The sequence below is a fragment of the Paralichthys olivaceus genome, chromosome 19 (assembly GCF_024713975.1).
Source record: "Paralichthys olivaceus isolate ysfri-2021 chromosome 19, ASM2471397v2, whole genome shotgun sequence".
NCBI lineage: Eukaryota > Metazoa > Chordata > Actinopteri > Pleuronectiformes > Paralichthyidae > Paralichthys > Paralichthys olivaceus.
In genome coordinates this window covers 4,715,700-4,736,092 of record NC_091111.1, presented here as the reverse complement: position 1 = coordinate 4,736,092, position 20,393 = coordinate 4,715,700, and the positions used below count along the sequence as shown (strand labels likewise).

The 20,393-nt window shown below is 40.1% G+C and overlaps 1 protein-coding gene across 15 annotated transcripts in view; it reads right to left on the bottom strand.

The window, feature by feature from the left end:
* Positions 1 to 20,393, bottom strand: part of cdc42bpab (CDC42 binding protein kinase alpha (DMPK-like) b) — a 73,840-nt gene that overhangs the window by 32,326 nt on the left and 21,121 nt on the right. For all 15 annotated transcript variants that reach the window (XM_069515188.1, XM_069515194.1, XM_069515190.1 and 12 more), the window contains exons 2-5: positions 11,963 to 12,054; positions 6,270 to 6,353; positions 4,582 to 4,677; positions 3,389 to 3,537 (exon numbers count right to left, since the gene is read on the bottom strand). In XM_069515188.1, coding sequence (XP_069371289.1) covers positions 3,389 to 3,537; positions 4,582 to 4,677; positions 6,270 to 6,353; positions 11,963 to 12,054 — 421 coding nt within the window. The remainder of the gene's footprint in view (positions 1 to 3,388; positions 3,538 to 4,581; positions 4,678 to 6,269; positions 6,354 to 11,962; positions 12,055 to 20,393) is intronic.

Sequence of the window (20,393 nt, the reverse complement as noted above, 5' to 3'; positions counted from 1 at the left end):
ACACACACCGACATCCTCAAGTGTCCATTGCAGTCAAATTGAAGGATACCTCTACCATCCAAGAAGTCAGACATGTGAATGAAGCTCTGTGATGAATAATGGTTGAGTGTGTGATATATCGCTGTATACGTATGTGTGTGAGTCTCATTCTAGCTTAGATCACTGGGCTGTGAAGAGACACATGGTCCGGATCAATAAAACACACAAAGGCTGCAGTCAATAGGAGCACACATCACTGCATGCACAAGCACACACACACATTTACGATCTACTCTACAGCAGAAAGACCTCACTCACAAGAGATGCTGACTGCCACACCCTCACATAACATCATATTCTATTTGTACGTTTGTGTTCTTATCCGTCTTCCTCTCTTTATGGTCACAACATATCTCCACTTGCTATCACCACACTTCTGTCCTAACGCCCCCTCCCTCCCCCAATCTCAAACAGTGTCTCTCAAACACACACACACACACACACACACACACACACACACACACACACACACACACACACACACACACACACACACACACACACACACACACACACACACACACACACACACACACACACACACACACACAGCAGACAGATGTGGTGCTAGGCAGCACAAAGCCATGCTGAGTTGGCCTATTGAAACATTTGTCAGGCCCCCCTGGGAGGCCATGCAGATCACTGACCACTGAATAAATGAACACACTCAACCATACACACACACAGAGTCTCCCCTGTGCGTCTGACTCCAACACACTTAGTCTCTCATGGGACTCAGCTGAAGATGACAGAAGGTTGACCTCAGTGCTCTTTGCTCATCATTTCTTTCATCTGGGCTCTTTTCAACTTCATCAGCGTCAACAGAGCCGCAGATACTGTTTCTAAATTGAGCCGACAATGTGCCAAGGTCATCTTCTCCACTCAAAAAGGAAAAGCACACACCTACAATGCCATAATTCCGATCACAGGGTAATTAGGATCAGAGTACAAACATGAGAATGTCAAAATGAGTGATGAGGTGATTGATACCATGGTAGTTTTCATGAAAGTTAAATTAAAAAAAACATTCTTTTTTATTATTTTAAATATTTGTTATCAATTTTATTCGCACTATTTTAGGGGCGGTTACTTCTTAGAACCTGAGACTGTATATATGTATATCAATATTTTAGGTTGGTGGCAGCTTTTATTTGTTGCTATGCTAGTGAGTTTTTTCATGTCTGCTCATGCCGAGTCTGTTAGTTAGGGTTAGGGTTAGTCAGCACCAATAGTGTGTAACTAGCCCAGTTTAACCACAGGAGTTTCCCATAGCTTTTGTAACTTGCTTTGCTGCCACAAAGAAATACATTTATAATGACTAAATAAAAGTCCACAGTCTTTTCTAGAGAAGGAACACACCAGGGGCACATGATCTGTCAAACAGCCAGGAATTAAGGCATCACAGAGGAATGAGGAACAGTTCAAAAAGACATGATGTCTGAAAAATGCAAACAACTAAAAATGCTTCGCTAATTGAGGGCATCAGTATGATGATGAATAAATTAAGCTAAGGATTCCTTGACGGCGTTCCAGACATAACCCCTTCAAAAGTTAATTATTTATTATTATTATTTAAATCTGCCTAATGTGCTTTAAAAATGGTGTTGGAAAGGCATGGTGGTCTTATAAAAACCTTTGTCTTGTATATGGGTCAATGTGGCTTTTTATGGAATTGAATCAAATATCACTTTTTGCCATCTGGAGATTTAGTCTCATGAGAGTGGGATCTTAAATATTTTTCCCAGGAAAAACTGGTAAACATTAGCCACCAAAGAATGTCCCGGGAGAAAAATTGGGCAAATATTGTCCTGCAGTACAGCCACAATTTATATTCACAAATAGGGTCTTATTATTATTTTAATTATAATTATTTGTGTTTGAAAGTGAACCATCAGTGTGGGCTGGTCGGATGGGGTGGATGTTTTTTGTGTTTGATGGACATTAAAGACTTTGAATTATAGGGTTACCACATTGTCCTTTGACTCAGTCATAAGATTAGGAAACACACCACACACACACACAAACACATCATCACTAAGATAAACACACACCCTTACTCACATGCACCCAAACAGACACAAATACACACACACTCATCAGACAGGACGAGTCAGCAGGACACACCCTCCTCAGGGGACCTGGCCGTCTCCACCCTCTACAAAGCGAGCGCACACATCTCCCACAAGTAAGTGAGAGCAAAGGAGGAGTTGGGGGGTTGGTACATTGGGGGGAGGTAGAAGCACCACACCCCCACCCACGCACCATACCCCATCATTACTGTCCCAAAGCATTCACGAGGGGACTTTAAGAGAAATGGTGCCGTCCCCACCTCCCTGTCCTTTTTTCCTTCTATCCACTTCTCCGTCTCAGCTGCCAACCCCCACCCACGGCCTCCAGATAACACCATGCAATTAGTGGCTCCCCACTCTCTTCTCATTCATTCCCTTTCTTTACTTATACATTTATACATACATCTCTCCTTCACTGTCCTCCTCTCTTTCTGTCTGACTTTCCAGAGACCAGACCCACTATAGACACACCCATCAATGTTATCCCACCAATCTACTCCAGTCTGTCCTTTATCTTTGTCTGACCCTCCCTTACTTTCTGGTCACCTCTCATCTTTCCTCGTCTGGCCATTCTTCCCTTGCTTCTTGTGCAAAAATTCTGCGATAAGCCTCTGGCAAAAGTAAGACTGTATTTATGTCAACAGGCCGATATGCCCTCTTCCTGTCTGGAACAGCCTTGTTTCCTGCTCCCAAGAGCATTTTCTATTGGCTGAAAAATCTTTTGATGGGTTTGAAGAGTTGTGGCCTGCGGAGGCTCTTTTGGTGGTTAGTTTGTTTTGAAATTCAGAGAAATGAGAAAAAGAAACTGATGTGTCTTTAACTGGAAACAAGGTCTTGTAGGTGAAATGAGCAATAACAGCAGACATGACAGCTGCACAAATACATTACACAAGATTACAACTGTTATTTTCTAAAACACTGAAAACCAGCTTCACACACACAAACACACATTCCCACAACCTCAAATGTCAAGTTTAAAGAGTGAAATAATAACACACACAGGAACACACAGCTAATATACACTGTAATTAGTCAGTGGTACTGACAACCTTCAGTGATGAATGAGCACAAACCTGTGCTCACACACCCTCCACTGTTTTTCATGTTTTCATTTAGCTGCAGTGGCTCCCCAGCTGGAAACTTGCCAACAGAGCAGGAATAATGTAAATACACTGATCATCTATCAGCAAGACTTATTTCTTAATCTGTTTCTCTTAAAAATAACTTCTCTTGCACATTTGTAGCCTCAGAAATGCACACAAACCCTTCCGGCTTCTCACCTGTGGACGTAGTGAAGCTGGTGAACTGAGTCAATGGCGAGCACCATCTCCGCCAGGTAGAACTTGGCCATCTCCTCCGGCAGTCGGTCCTCAAACTTACTGAGCAGAGTCAACAGGTCACCACCCACATAGTAGTCCATGACCAGATACTAGAGAGACAAAGAGACAGACGGACAGACAGGACATGTGAGACAGAAATACTTTAGCAGCACAGTATTGTCATGTTAGAATTAGAAATTATCCGAAAAAAAGTTTTCAGGACAATGGCTGATGATCTAAGCGAGGACAAGTGATATTGAAGCAGAGTTTAATGAACAAATACAACAATGAAAAATGAAGAGGATTCCAGGTTCCTGCTGAACAAGGATCAGTCAGTGAGAGACATGTTTTAAAGTAGGAAGAGGAAGGGGGGATCTCGATGAGTTTGCCAGTATTAATGTTATTTAAAAGAAAATGTATGAAGTTTGAACAAAAGGCAATGATTTACAATAAAAGCCAAATGTTAGAGCCATTAAATGTTTATTTGTTTATAACCTGTATCTGCTTCAGAGGCAGAGAAATTCAAGTTTTGAAAGTGTTAGTAATTCTGTCAGTTCTTTAGTTTTTCAAATGCTGCTCAGGTTTTAGAGTGCATTTTTGTTCGGCGACTTAAGTCTTAATGGGTTCATGTAGGAAACAAAACACACTCAAAATGGTCTAAATATGCCACTCTTCCTTCCCCTCCCTCTGCAATCTCTCCATTCCCTTTTTTCTTTCACAGTATCATTATTACAGAGGGGCACAGAGGCAGCCAGCGCCTAAAGGGTTCTTTACTTTTGAGGGTTTTCCTAAAAATAGACTGGTGGGGCACTGAAGTATATTTTTAAAGCCTTGGGGAGTGTCCATGGTAAAGCATTTGTTGTGAGAATGTGGGATATGGAATGACAAGCAGTCCTGGCATTTGGGCTGGGGGTCAAAGAGAGAGGGCACATGGTCTACTTAGAGGGAGAGGACGAATCATGACTCCAAGTCAGAGGAAGAGCTTGGCTTATTCTTTTGCTCTTTTATGTAAGTGTGTTTAGGCTGTGCAATAAAATTTGAATGTGCTGAACTGTATGAAGTATGGTGGAGTAATACTCAAAAGTAATCTGATACATCTGATATTTATGTTCTCAATGCATCGATAAAAAGGTGAGAAAGAGAACACATTTTACCAAATTATTGTCATCCTGGAAGGCGTAGTGCAGGGTGGTGATCCACTGGCAGTCCCCGTTTACCAACACATCACGCTCCTCCCGGAAACATGCCGTCTGAAGGAAGATTTAGAAAAAATTACACTCAATAAAAACATTACTGAAAACATTCACTGGCATCCTGAGAGAATGGCAGTTCAAACTTCAGTTGTACGTGTCAGAATAATCCAAGAGTAAGTACCAGACATCCATATTTAACTTCTGTCAGATAATAATTTTGTTTTGATGTAATATATATAATTTTCTCATTTAAATCAGCTTTAATGTTGTTATTTGAGTAACATACAGTATATTATTTAACTACAACAGAATAAATGAAAACAGGATTATTTTCTCATCAATGTCACACAATCCTGGAGCCAATGTTCTGTGCTGCGTGCACAAGTGTAATAGACTATGTGACATATCTGGCCGCGTCCATTAGGAGGTCAAAGGTCAGGAACTTCTACAGAACTACATGCTTGGAATTCACAAGGATCCTGTGTCTTAGCTCAAGGACAATTCAACATGGATGCCTTCAAACCTTTTAGCTTTGTGTTCTTTGACAGGACAGTTATCATCTTGCAAGATGTGTAGGTGTTACAGCATTCTGCAAAAACCTTTCATAACTCTTAACTGCAAAAACCTGATTTCTTTGTCATGCATAAAGTATACTGGTTTCAAAAAAGCCTTTAACAAAAGTGACATCGACATAATGAAACGTGATTTTCAACTGCAATGCACCTAGAAAAATAGGAGAGATCATTACTAGCACTGGTGGATCCTTATATTCACATTAAATTGATTGTTTTTCAAGGTAAGCTGATTTCCACAGCTGAGAAGGTTGTTTTGTAAAAAATCAATCACATGTACGAACAGAAAAAAACATGTGATGTCTAAGAATGCATCCTGACCTCTCATTGCTCCATCAGTCCAAAGGTGCTGACCAAAACAAAAAAATGATAGAAAAGAAAACTCCTCAGGCAACAATCTTTGAACCCCCTAGTTCAAAAAGCACAGGACTAGATAGAGAAGACATCTGATTACAGATCAGCTGACCAAGGTCAAGTCAGGTTTTCAGAGTAAATAAAATTTGCAATATTTGCCTACTAATAAATACTCACTTGAGAACAAATATCAACACCCTATGCAAAATATCACCTGATCTAATATCCGCAGAGAAAGAATGTCAATACCAAAGGTTTTGATGTACAAGCATTTAACAGTCTACAAGCATAGTAAGATTCTCATTGTATGTACCATCTACAGTACATTTACAGTATGTCTCTACATCTGTTCATATAGCCAGGCGTTTGCACACGCACAGCAGGGACCAGTTTTGTCCCGTGACGTGTGAGGCATGAAGATTGAAGACCCAGGGGACCAACAGGAATGTCAGACTGTCAGGAAGAGGTCGATGTGAAAAACATGCATCAACAGCTTGTGCAGCTCAGGCACTGACATGTTCTGCAAACATCTATCAACCAAGGCCTGATTTGAAGGATGATAGTCCAGGGTTGTAGTTTTGTTTGACACTTTTTTAATAAACCATCAATCCATATGAATATTTACTTTACATATGTTTCCTATACTGCTGCACTGGCCCAGTATCTGTAACCAGAAGCAGGTCCGCCACAGAGGTTTGGAAAACCTCAGCGAAAGATACTGACCTCAGCTCGCTTCAGCATCTCCCACTTGTTGAGAATCTTCATCGCGAATACCTTGTCAGTGTTTTTCACTTTTACGACTGCAACCTGCAACAAGGACAAAAAAGGTTGCAGTGTCAAAAAAACCGTTTTAATCATTTGTGACAGCAGAGACAGTCAAAGAATGTGAAGCATGTTTAAAAACACAGACAAATGGGAAAATACCAAACAGATTTAATATCATATCCTTGCACTGTGATAATTCATGTATGATGACATTTTAATACTTCCATTAACAATAATCTCACAGTTCATGCAACAGTTACAAAATTATAATTTTGACAATATTTCAATTTAAAAACCATTTTCCCTTTTTGAAAAAGTCTTCTTGTAGAATATTCAATAACAGAACAAGTGGGAAATGTCTCTGCTTTAACAATCATTACATTATCGATCTATCTATAGATGATCTAAATGATGGTGTGACTACATCCCATCTGAGATGATATAACAGAAGTAGACCAGGGAGGAGGAAATCTAATATTAAGAAAGAATGTAACTGCATATAAGAAGAGAGAAATTTGTACGTAAGGGAAGAGACATGAGAAGCAAATAAAAAAGGAAAAATGATGGGTTTGGTTGGAATAAGGAAAGGATGAAAAGGAGTGAAAAAAGAAGAAGATAGAGGAATGATTTACTTCAACATTGGAAATTGAAGTACTGACTTTCAAACACCACCACAATTACATTCGCAGGAATCTGCCATTCAAACCAAAATATGAGTGAGCAACACAATTAACTTTAAAATTATGTTGATATTAAAGATTTAAACAGCTACTAGCTACCCTGTCCATTTCATTTTTTCACATTTCACACTTCTTAGTCTTTTTAGACTCTTTCACACTCTGTTATTGTGTTTCTCAAACCCTCTTGTACAATATTAACAACTGCCAACTTTCCCTTCACTGATAATTGCTGACCATTACAACGATAAACTTTCTCAGCTCTGGCTTCACATTTTTGCCAAAAAAGGAGCTGCACACTCTGCTGTGACAAACCAGTGCGAGCTGCCAGCCAGCGGCCATGTTCATGCAAACATATGTCTAGGTTCATCTTCTTTAGCCTCTTTAATAGTTTGTAATCGTCAACTTTGTTGGAATCCATTTTAATTTGCTCCTTTAAATGGTTAATTGCACACAGAAATATGCATAAACAAGACAGAGAAATTGCACACAAGTTAACAGACAGACAGGAATTTGTAAGTGCATTGCGTGCACACGCGGTCACACACAGCTGAGTAGTGAGACAAACACAGGCGCCCTATGCAACAGAGGGGTCTGTAGTCTATTAAATGAGCTGGGGAATGCTGCTAATGCAATACAATGATAACATTCCTTCAGTGTTTGGATTTCCCCTAGTGATCCCTCACCAGAGGAGAGGGGGAATGGATGAGGAAGAGAGGACAAGGGGGGAGCGCACTGTTCTTGGCAAAGCGTGACTGTTTGTGTCCTTGTGTCTCCTTTCTTCTCTGTCTCTACTGTTCCTTCCTTAATCTTGTCCTCCCTCTTGGATATGCTGTCAAATACAGGACCCATGTAAGACTAAGTAGAGTTTAATTCATAATTCCTGTCTATACTCATAGATAAAGTGTGTATTCTAAGTGTTTTTTTAACCTTGTGCTGCCAGTGAGCTTGATTTGTGAGCATAGAGAATCAACTTTGCCTTCAAAATTTGTTTTATTCAACAAATCATGACAGTTCATCTAATTATGACCTGCGCTCACTTTGCACATTGACGGTGGACACCAGGTCAGAGGTTCTTGGGACCCGTGCAGTGCTTGGGGTATGCTTTGTGTTCCTTTGGTTCACTCTTGAGACACGTATTTAAACAGAGGGACAGAGACGAGCAGACACACACGTACGCTCCTCGGACAGAAGAGAGGTTCTTCCCACAGATTGGGACGAAAGTGGGGTTTTAACTTCGTTGTTACGGAGGAAGTGACACTACATTTATCCAGGAACATAGATGTGAGTTTAGTGGGTTATTGTGGAGATCAGTTCTGCGTGTGAGTGGGGGGGGTGCTAATAACGTTAGCATTTTAAATTCATTTTACAATTGTCTGTCACTACTACTGTAGTAACTACTACTGTAGTGTGTGTGTGTGTGTGTGTGTGTGTGTGTGTGTGTGTGTGTGTGTGTGTGTGTGTGTGTGTGTGTGTGTGTGTGCGTGTGTTTTAGGACATTGTGTGTTCTGCTTTTTTCTCACAGTCATTGAGCTATTGCTGATAACTGAAATCTTATTACTTTCCTACATGCAACTGTTCTGTTTTATAATTTATATTTTCTTATCTTTTTAATTATTATTTGCTACATACAGTATGTTCAAATATTTATATGAAGGACTGTGTTGAAGTAAATAGGATTTATTGTTTTGTTTTTGGCCGTGGTATCGATAATGGTGGAAGTTTCATGTTATCAACTACTAATCGTGACATCCCTAATGCTGACTACAGGGAGTAAAAAAAGTGTAATACTGAATATCAGCAGATATTCTGTATTGTACATATACTGTAGATCGGAGGGTTGTGGTCCAATTGTGGTGGAGAAGATACATTTTATTTTTCTACTTTCACCTTTCCCTGAGAAGGGCACTACAAATGAAAATGATTTGGGTCTTTTTCTATTTCCACCAACGCTGAACAAAAAACCGAATCGGAGGAGTTCACAGCAAGAGAAGAAATCATTGCTTACTTTCGATTTCTGACCAGCTCTGAAGGAGCAGCTGACGCATACACCCCCCTCTCTCTGGCTCTCTTCCTATTAACCATTATAAATGTAGCCGAGAGTTTAATCTCATTATAATGAGAGGTAATAGTATAATAAGGACATGAAGAATGTATCCTGGTGTGTACTAGTCAACACTCTCACGCTCTCAAAACAGAACAACTTCCATTGGTGACCCTTCACAATAAAAGTCCCATACAGATACACTGCTTATGATGACAGGAAACACAAATTCACTGACCCTGCACAATAAGGCATCTAAATAAAATGTATTGATTATCTTTAAATAGTCTAATGTTACACTATAAAAACTAACTGGATATAGTTGATGATAATTATAAATATTTTAGTTCATTAGCTATATTATTAGCTAAACATTGCTTGTCGTTTGTCTTTTTCCTTCTATAGCAACAATAATTAGGAAAACAGTGAAACTATGATATTTCCTCTGTCAAAAATATCGTGACATAATACCCAACATCATATTCAACTAAAACAAATGCAGGCCAATATCAGCTGTACTGGTTATTCCACAAAACATTAACTTGTCAGAGTGGAAGAGAGAGAACGAAACCTTAAAGGTATTATGCTAGGTAACAGGCTTTAAACCTGAAAAACAGTCGGGCTGTATTTTCAAGAATGTGGCAACTGACTAGTGACCTAAGGTGACAAGCTGTAAAGTGACATGTCACACTGTCTGATGGTCAGTGACTCCAGAGAAACTTGTGCTGACACAGTGACATCCATCTTAAGCAAAATCAGCCTCTGAAAATTGTCATTGTCTGTGTCAGATGCTGTCGACTGAGCTACACCAGACTGAGCACCGTTTGGCCTGTTTGTGTCGAGAAGAAGCAACTGAGTCCTAATGGAAGCTTTTTCACAGGCAGCCGGCCAGTACACACTGGACCATTCATCAGACGAACTCCACAACGTCATGCACCCGCCTGCTGCTGACAATGGGAGGATGAAATCAAAACATCCTGCACTCTGCCTCTCTTGCCTCCATATCTGACTCAAGTATTTTTTTACTTTGTTTTCCTGCGTCTGTGTCTGCCCATCTGGGTCTGTCTCCCTCTGTCTTTTTTTAATCACTGACTCAATGTTCCAATGTCTCGGCCTCAATTTTCTTAAAAATGTACAAAATCGACCAGATAAAAGCAAATACCAAAACACACGCTTTCTGCATTTGCTAGATCCAACCTCAGTCCAGATGAACTATTATTACTGTCATCCGACTGGAATTTAAGTTCAACTACTTGACTTAACAGTGTTACCTGCACCCTGACAATAACAATGTTAATTTGCAACACTTTTCAGGTGCCTAAAAGTAGCAGAGCTTGACAGAAACTTGCAGAACACTATGTTGTCATACAGCTGGTGAGTACAGTGCTTGGGGCATTACTCTGTGTTATCTAAATGCTCCGCCTTCTCCATTTGTCTTCATCACATATACTTCTGGACTTAATATAATATAAACTTGTCCCTGTCTGGATTATCAATTATAATGAAAGTCATTTAACAGTTTAAGCAAGACCTTCTTTGGATCTGATTAATCGCTAAAATGAGCAAAGGGAAGAAAAAAATGTAAACAAAGGAAATAAACTTGAAGTCAAAAATGAGTGTGAAACCAGCAATCGAAGAAACACAATTCCATCTACTTTTACCATTGAATCCAATGTGATATCTAACTAGCCATTTTTCTTTCTGCTGCAGTTTTCAGTTTACTGCTCTATCACAGTAACAAATTCCAACACAATGTAAAAAGTATGTCTCCATCGGGTGATTAAAAGGTGGAGCCATGGGAAAATCACGATGTTTCACAGGCTAACTTAATTTTGTTGTCATGTTAAACTCGTACAAGCACAGCTGGCTGAGAGAAAAGGGCGCTGGAATGTTACCACAAGGTAGCACAATTCATGGGCAGACACATTGCTGAGAACAAGCCTGAAACACACACACACACTCATACCAGCAGTCCTCGCAGTGGCTCAATTGTGCACATTAGCGTGCTGTCGTTGTGTTGCTACATGCTGGCAGGTGTGTCCAATCTATCTACAACCACAAATCTATCACTTTCCTGACTTCTTTCTGTCTACCTCCACCTATCAGCATTTTCAAAGGAATTTACTAACTTGTTTGTACAGATGCCTGATAACAATTTCACAGATTAAATGATTGGAAGTGCGTATCATGGCTCAAGACTAACAGAATGTTGAAACTGTGACAATCTGTCAAGGAGGTATCATCAAAGGGAATCTGTGCAATGATAAAAAGTTTCAGGACAATGACATTATGCAAGACTCTTGGATGATGGACTATAATACCTGTCACTCCAACATTCCCCAACTTTGACATCATCACCTGAAACCCAGTGACAAATGTATTTCACCCTCCCTACAGGCACATATTCAAGAGACACGGAACAAACCAAAATACCTAAACTCACATGAGCTCGTTTCACTGACACCAATTCATTTTCTCTTCATGGGTTACATGTGCAAGGAGATTTCAAAAGTTTTGTTCGAGTTGCAAGTAGAGTCATGCTCATGTGGCAGAGCAATACTACGCACTGCTGCTGGAATGCAGCAGAAAGCAATCCACTATTAAATGCAGCAACAGTCATTTATAACTCAGGCATGAAGGTGTGAGGGTACAAGAACAATAGCCTTTTACTGACATGTATCTTCCCAGGAACTGCGGAAAAACTTTGCCTCAAGGAAGAAGTTACAGGTTTTGAGAGATGTCTCCTGTCAAAATGGACAAGTAGACAAAAAATAGAAACTGTGGATGATGCATCCATAAGAGAATGCACAAGCTAACTACAACTCTTGCACAAAGAGAGAGAAAAGGGGGGAAACCATAGCAGATTCTCAATTTGTACAGTAATGGATTATTCTTGGTTAGATTGAGCGTGAAATAAAAGAGTAAGTTACCTCTCCGAAGGCTCCTCGTCCAATCACCTTAAGGATCTCAAAGTCTTCTTTGTGGAGGCGCATCTGCTTCACTTTGGATGTGAAGGATTTGGCTGTGGAGAGGAAGAGAGCAGAAGCAAATATATTTATAACTTCATATTTAGGGCACAAACATTAGGGTTTATAATCATATGATTCTCCTATGAAACATTGGACAGAGGTGGAGAGTATAAACAGAATCTACTGAATGAAATCACCCACAGAATATAATCTGGATAACACAGGAAAACAGCAGGTACACCTAGGCAAGATTATGAATGGTTCCTTCAAATATCATTGCTATCAGAGCCACTCACAGTATTTTACAATAATGCCTGATCGTTACAGTGTCTCTGCTAATGTCGGATGATGAGCTAGGATGAATCAGGATTAGAATTTGATTGAAATCAGATGGAGATTTGATTGTGATTAATCACATTGCATATTCCCTTCAAATTAGTTTATCAGAGTAGCACTTCAGCTGTTTTCAGACATGACCTGTAGGTAAAGTCTGGAGATTTAGGTCCGGACTTCGCCCTTCACACATGCACAACGCAGCGGGAGGTTCTCTACACAGAGGCGTTCACACGGGTAACAAATCCTCCTCATTAGTGGGAGGTGGAGCAGTGGGGTGCAGAGGAAGGGAGTGACGTATTAACTCTGCTGTGGAGATCACGTGATCATGTTTACAGCACCCTGACCACAAACTCTTAAATCATCTTTGTCTGTGTCTTCTATGTGTGTGTCTTTACTGGGAGATATTCGGTTTTTTGCATCTGTCGCATGTTAGAAGCATCATCAACCCCCCCACCCCCACAAAGACTCATATGCTACAAGGGGCTTTAGTCCTCAGCCCATCATTTAGCAAATAATCATGTAGATGGAAGGAGATAAGTTGCTGTTTAAACGGCAATCTGCAAAGACAGAACCCCAATTTAGTCAAGAAAATGTATGAGGAATGATTTGTATTGTTAATCATTAGCTCTAAAAATCACTGGCTGGAGATGTATTCCTGTGATCATGCGGGGAGGAGAGTATCTGTTCACCATTCTCCTGGGGAAAGATCTGAGTAAAACCATGTAATAGCAAAGCATAGGGGTTAATTTCCTGTGTGGGCACCCCAAAATGAGAACATTTACTTTTATCCTCTGACCTAGGCTTATGGAAACATACCTGTGCTAGTTATGTGGTAAGCCACCAGGAACTCACAATTTTCCCCAAAACTCAATAAAGGTTGATATGCTACTTAAAATGAATGTTATCAAGGTGGTAGTGACCACCTGGAGCTCTTTACAGCAAATGACACCGGACACAGAGGGGCTGAATGATAAAGCTGGCTATTGTTACCCCTGCAGTTATGGTTCCTGGTGGGAAAGGGACTTGGAAGGGATAAGCGAGGGACACCAGCATTCTCTCACAAAGCTCGACAGATTCCATCTATGAATGACAACGTCAGCATTTCCCTCATTTGTGGAGAGCTATTCAACCACTTCCTAGTTTACATGATTCCAGCATGCCAAGGATGACCTGGATTGGCTGCAAGTTCAGCAGGGTCAGCAGATTGTTTAGACTGATGTCCTGATAAGACAGAGAAATATCACTTAAAGGTACAGTGTGTAGAATTGTGTGATATCTAGTGTTGAAATTTCGTGTTGCAGCTGAACACCCCTCACCTCACCCTCTCCTCCCAAACATGAAAAAGATACTGTGGCAGCCTTAAATTGTCCTAAAAACTCAAAAGATGTTTAGTTTGTCCAGTCTGGACTAATGTAAGAAACATGGCAGCCTCAGTAGAGAGGGTCCCCTCCATGAAAATATAAAGTATTTAAATATAAGGGGCCTTTTCTGTGAAGAAAACTACAATTCATACAATTTATATGAAACGAACTGGTGAAAACATCATGTTAAATTTCTGCCAATAGTTCCCTTTCACCTAAATCTTACACACTGGACCTTTAACTAGTTTTTATAAGGATTCACTGTATGCCTATATTTAGGTCGTGTTTTAATGCTTTTTAACAGGAGGATTAGCCCACTTTAGCATTAGTAGCATGCAAACAAGCAAGCAAGCATTCACATACACTTCGATGGTTGACTTTTACATACAGTAGCTGCTTTGGTTAACAAAAGACACAATCTTCATCAACTACAGAAACTGCTGCTGTGTGCGTGTGTGTGTGTGTGTGTGTGTGTGTGTGTGCTGACAACCAGCCAAGCTGACACTCTTGGTCCGTCTGCAATCCCTCACTGACCAAACATCATGCTAAACTCATCTGGTCGCCATGACTTAACACAACCTCAAGAGAAAAAATTCAGTGAAACAGGGAAATGCCTGTTGAAATAAAACAAACAGGCCACTCATGGCTCCACAACCTCTCGTCTCTCTTGCACTGACTCCACAAACAGCTGACCTGGCCTACTATGACCGCAGGGCACAGGGAAAGTAGGGGCCAGTGCAGTGTGCCACATTACTACACACCAGAAACACACAGGCAACTCAGCCATCACACTCACTGAGTCTGACATGGAAAAAATTATTAGTCATATCAGACCAGTTACAGAGGAAACAGACAAGAAACATTGAAGTCTAGTGGTCGATCAACCTTGATGTAACTGGACTGGTTAGCCAACTTCAGGCGATTGGTGAAAACACCCCTACAAGTCTACAGAAATGATGACAAACAATGTGGCAACACAATTTTGAATTGGACTTTTTCAGAGTGCTTCCCCCTCTTCATGCAAACCATCGAGCAGTACAACTTCCAACAAAAATACAAAGTCTGGACCAGAGAATGATACATGCTATTCTGAACTGGAAAGACCCAAGATTCACTGCTAGAAGCAACAATCACATCCAAACAGCAGTCAAGTCTACAGTCCAGATGGTTGGCTGGCTAAAGGCCTTCTCAACAATTTAATTTACTGCAATGTCACCCACAAACGAATCTCAATCTAGGAAAATGTTATCTGAAAAATTGTGAAATTAGGTCCTTTCCAAGGAAGATTGTCCTCCATAAAACCACATGTCTGTGGCATTGTTAGCTGTGACAATTATGTCTTTCATTCATAACAGGTTGACTGCAGGTTAACTGCCAGAGCAACTGGCAGACAAACTCATAAGTAGCTAGTCAAATCTACAACCATCTGGCTTGAGGCCTGTGGTAATTTCCCATTCTGCTTTCCAAAGCACATCCAATTCTTTTCAATCTCTGCCAAAGTGTTTTATTTTGGCTAGCATCTTGAGCCAGTCATGGCATGTTTTCCATGGTGAAGATAACATCTGGTAACTAAATCCCTTTGGATTCATATTAATTCATGAATCAAAGCCACAGAAATATGCTGGAGTAGCAAAATATTATGCAAGAGATTAAATCTATTTAACATTGCTGTTTTTCAATGTTTAAGCACAGAGGGACATTTATTTTCAGTTTACTTTTACATAGCTACAGGCTGAGGGACAAAACTTTATCTATGAATTTCATCCAATGCATGCCAGTAAAATGAATTCATATTCCTAAGAAATGTCATAGTCCTCTACACCACATGCTTTGGTTTGAGGTAAATGAAAATAGAGGAACATAATAGTTTGTAATGTTTACAAGTGTTAAATTGCTTTATACATGTCTTGAGTGTTGAGTGTCTCTTAAATGATAAACTACAAGATTGTTGATTGCAAAAATGTCATATATATGATCACTAAGCCTTGCTAAGCTAACTGTAATAATAACTCTATACCCCTTTTGTAGCCTATATTGACATCCTGGATTGATGACGCCAATATCAATAAATGCTATTATCTCAGGATCCATTAATTCTGCAGTGCATACAAACATTGACGTCCTCATCTTCAATATCAATACAAAAGGTATTATCTGTCTGAAGACATTACAGTTACTAAGCTAAAACCGAGACAAAGAAATTACTTGTTTATAGCCAAATGAAGCCAGCACATTGCTGCCCCAGTGTAATCGTTTGGACAGAATCTGTATCTGTTCAACAATGCAGACTTTCCCTTTAACGAAGATTAGGGTTAGGGGTTACAGCTCTGTGAGTACATCTGCTGCTGGCTTGTAGAGCTCACAGTGTGGTTCAGGAAGTAAAAATCCCATTAATTTTTTTTAAATAGAGAACAATGTAACCATCCAGGGTAAACATAACCATAAGCTACTGTAGAAACCGCAGGTCCATGTGATATCAACTTCATTTTAAGAAAAATTTGTTTTATTTGAGATGAAATACTACACTATCCACAATCCTCAGATGTAACTGAGATTCCTCTGATTGCTAGAGCTTATTGTTACCATGGATGTATTTACCACAACCCCAACAAGTCATGCCGACTAAGATCGGTTGGTTTATCGTAGATCACATGTACAAGAGAGTGATCTTGATTACCCTTTCTAACATGTGCCCTGGAAGAGGTTATATATGTATAGAGTTTTGTTGCTCTGCCTTTTTTTAATTTTTTGCTCCAAATCAATTATTTTATGGTCACGATTAATCTCCTGGTTCCAGGCTTACAACCCTTTTAATAAGAATTTTCCAAAATATAAATGGAGAAAATAAATTGGAAACAATTCTGTGTGTCCACATTCTGTGTTCGTGCCTTTTAGACAGGACAGCGAGTCGGAAGAAAGGCGCAACATTCCAGCCTCTAACAGGCTGTGGAAAAAGTGGCTCAGAACTGATGTAGACAAATCTACTTTTTTGAGGCAAAACCTTGGACCCTGCAGGTGCTTCCCATTCAGTTGTCATCCCAACTCAACCATGTTTATACTCACAGTCTTCAACAACAAAGGCCAGTGCTGTAGGGAAGACAACTAGGCCATCTCTCAGTAATCTTAGATGCCTTTCTTCCTCACCCCATCTTCTTCATCTGAACTGCTCTGACAAGGCTGAGCAGCTTTAACCCCTAGGGCTCAAGGCTAAAATACATACAGTATATCCAATTCACTTTTGATTTCGTTCTTAATCGTACACGTCAGGCTATGGAGTAGGGGGTGGGGGCTGGAGTCAGGCTAGCTGAGAGGGAGAAAACACTGATTAGTAGCTGCATGCTGACTCAGGAGCTCCACTAAACAAGCCACATGAGAAATGTCTTTCATCTCTGAGCCAGGAGCCCACAGGCCCTGTCCACAACAAAGCACACGTACATACATAGACATATTCAACTTTCTGCACATACACAGACACTAGTAGATCTAGTTCCCCACATCTACATCTGACACATAATTGGTGGCTGTGTCTTTCTCTGGCCTTGGCAGAAATACCACAGCCGGACAGATAATATAAGCAGCTTTTCAGAAGAGTAAAAATGAACATCAGTCCAACAGCAGGTGGTTTATAAGCCCACAGCAACATTTAACCTGGTATTCTGGCCTGCGATTTTTTAATGGAGATCAATTATGTGGTGTGTGTGTGTTAAAGTGTAATGGAAATACTGGGCCCATATGAAAGTATGCAGGGTCAACATATAAAACACAGTGACTGGAACCTGTAAGCTCACCTACTTTTACCCAGGGACTAATGCATCTGTACTTTTCCTGTAGCTGAGATGGATTCATACCAACATCCTACATCCTTTTTTATTTTACCGCAGCGAAAACACGCCAGACAGTGTTGTAATACATCTTTACTCACTAGCAAAATATACAGGAAGGCCTAAACATAGAAACGGTTGCTAAGACAAGGTGTCGTGGGAACCCCTGGCAATGCTTGAAAAAGTGGCTGTCCAGCATGAGTGGAGTGCTTTGTTTTCAGATGGTTTTGCAATTTGTCGGGTGTGTGAGCCAAGATGACATATTAGTCACATTCATGTAGTGCGTGATTTGTGCAAAAGACATCCACCAACACGTTTCGAGAGCGCAAACACAGACAGGAACAGACACACATACATTTGCAGATTGTCCTTTGCACAACACACACACATTCTTGTACCTCTGTCTTAGTGAGGACATAATGCATGTCTAAAATCATGTGCATAACCTTAAAATCAAGTCTTAACCCTATAACGAGCCTTTGAAAAAGTAAGGACGGGCCATAATGCCCTTACTTTCCAAAAATGCCCTCACTACGTAAGATCTACGCTCAAAATGGTTCTCACAATTATATAAGTAAAAGTACACACACAGACACACACACACACACAAACGTTCAGTAGCAGGCTTTAGGATGTAGCGAAACTGGAAAAACATGAGTGACGCCAGCTAATCCACATAGTCGGACTGGTTTAACCCAAAATGCTGAGCACTTATCAGGCCCGTCCTGCTCCATACCAGCAAGAACAGTGTCTGCCGTGTTTGTGTGAAACTTGGGAAACTGCAGGCAAGTGTGTTCACTTAGCAGCCGACCCGCAAATGATATGCTCTGTGCTCACAACAGGCCTCAGCCTCTTCCATGCAATGTCTCCAGGGCGTGCTCATGTGAAATTTGTTGGACTGTGTGTGTGTGTGCATAGTCACACACAAATAGTGTCTGTACATATATGACTCAATGCTGGGTGTAGTTGAACTTTTTTATCATACTACTTAATTATTACTTATTATACCTTTTGTGAACTTAATTATTTTCACAAACCTAATGCCGTTACTATCTCCTCTTGTTATATTTGATTTTTTTAACAATGGAAATACAAAAGGCCCATTTTGAAACATTGCACTACATTGCCACAGTGCTGACTGTTCAGAGATTGCTGTGGGTGGGTTACATGTGCTTTGCTCTTCAATGCAAAATCACACACCCATTACTTTACTCAATATTTCAGGAAAACATCTCAAAGTCACCTCAATACAATACATACACTCTGTCTAATACATTCACTTAGCCCCAATACAAATGTGACAGCCTGTGATGGACTGAAACATCAGTCTCCTATCAGTGTATTCTATAAATACACTACCAGTCAAATGTTTAAAACCTCCAGTTGTGACAGAATGTTCATGGTGTTTCTGAAATTAAAGCTTAGAACCAATAAATAATGCATACTGAAAGAAAGAAAAGGAAATGGGGAATCTTAAATCTAAATTTTGACTCATCCAGCAGCTGAAAAATCATTCTTTCAAGAAAGGACATAAAAGATGATTTGTTAAGTTTGTCCAAACACTGTTGCAGAAGTTCTTACAAATGTCTGATGTTTAAGTCTGGTTTCTGAGCAGCTCTTCATCGTGTGAAGACACTGTCTAATTCGTTTTTGGGCATAACCTTGCTGTAGGATGAGGCCTTGAACAACCAGTCTGATCTTGTTACTTGTTTTGTTTTTTTTATTTTGAGTGGCAGTGTTCTTTTAAGAAGCAAATTGCAGAAGAATCAATCATGGAAAAGAACCACAACACATGTTCAAAAGCACCCTTTACCAACACTGCGCCTGTGTGTATATTATATAGTGTATGTACATTGCAGAGGGATTGTTTGTGTGTGGTTTGGAGCTAATGTGTTACAAGAATCTCCAAGTATCTAAATACTGCTAATGTTTTTTTTCGGTGTCACAGATGACAGTGAATCTGAATGGGACTAATGATAAACAAAACAAGTGGTCAGCAGTGCAGGCCATTGTTTGGAAAATAGAGAGAGCTAGGTCTAACTTATTGAACGTTTACCAAATATTTACTTCAATTCAGCTCCAGACTTATTGACACCATGTGAATGAAGTCATCCGTCTGGTATCAGCTCTAAAACCAACATGGAACATCATCTAAAAATAGCGACCTCCTCTGGGTTTGGGAACTCTTTCAACTTTGTCTTTAACAAAATATCAGAATTGGCATTTTTCAGGATGATTAGACTATTAATTAAGTTAAAATGACATGATGCAAATTCTAGCTTTTTATGCTTATTAATAATTAATATATTTTATTAAGGCTACCAGTGAACTCAGCGCACTCTGGTTTATTTAGTGATCAAGATAGTGCATGCTAGTTTTTTTTTGTACAACACATTGAATATACTGTTTGGCTGGTTGCTATACACAGGGAGCTGTGATATTGAAAGGACAGCAGATTCTGAGACCACTGATGGCTGTAAAGGTAGGGATAGCTAGGAGTCAGGCTGAATGGATGGACAACTCCATAGCACTTGTGGTATGAACTTATGATATTGAGAAAAGTAACAAAATTCAGGGGAACAGAAGACAACTGTGTTTTAAAAACAATAGGAATAAAAAGTTCAAGACAAAAACATAACTGAGACAGAGCAGGGGGAAAAAAGGCAACCAAGTTCATCTCACAGGAGAAAGACTAAGAAAGTAAGAGAGAAGATTGGGAGACAAAAAAAGCATCACATACTCAGGCCCAGTCAGCAGCTGAGCCAGTTACAGTAAGTGTCCAACCCTTACACCCCCACTGCGCTCCAACCTCATCTTCAAATCCAGAGTAGGATGGAGGGACATCTGGAAGCCATAATGGGGATTATTTACAAC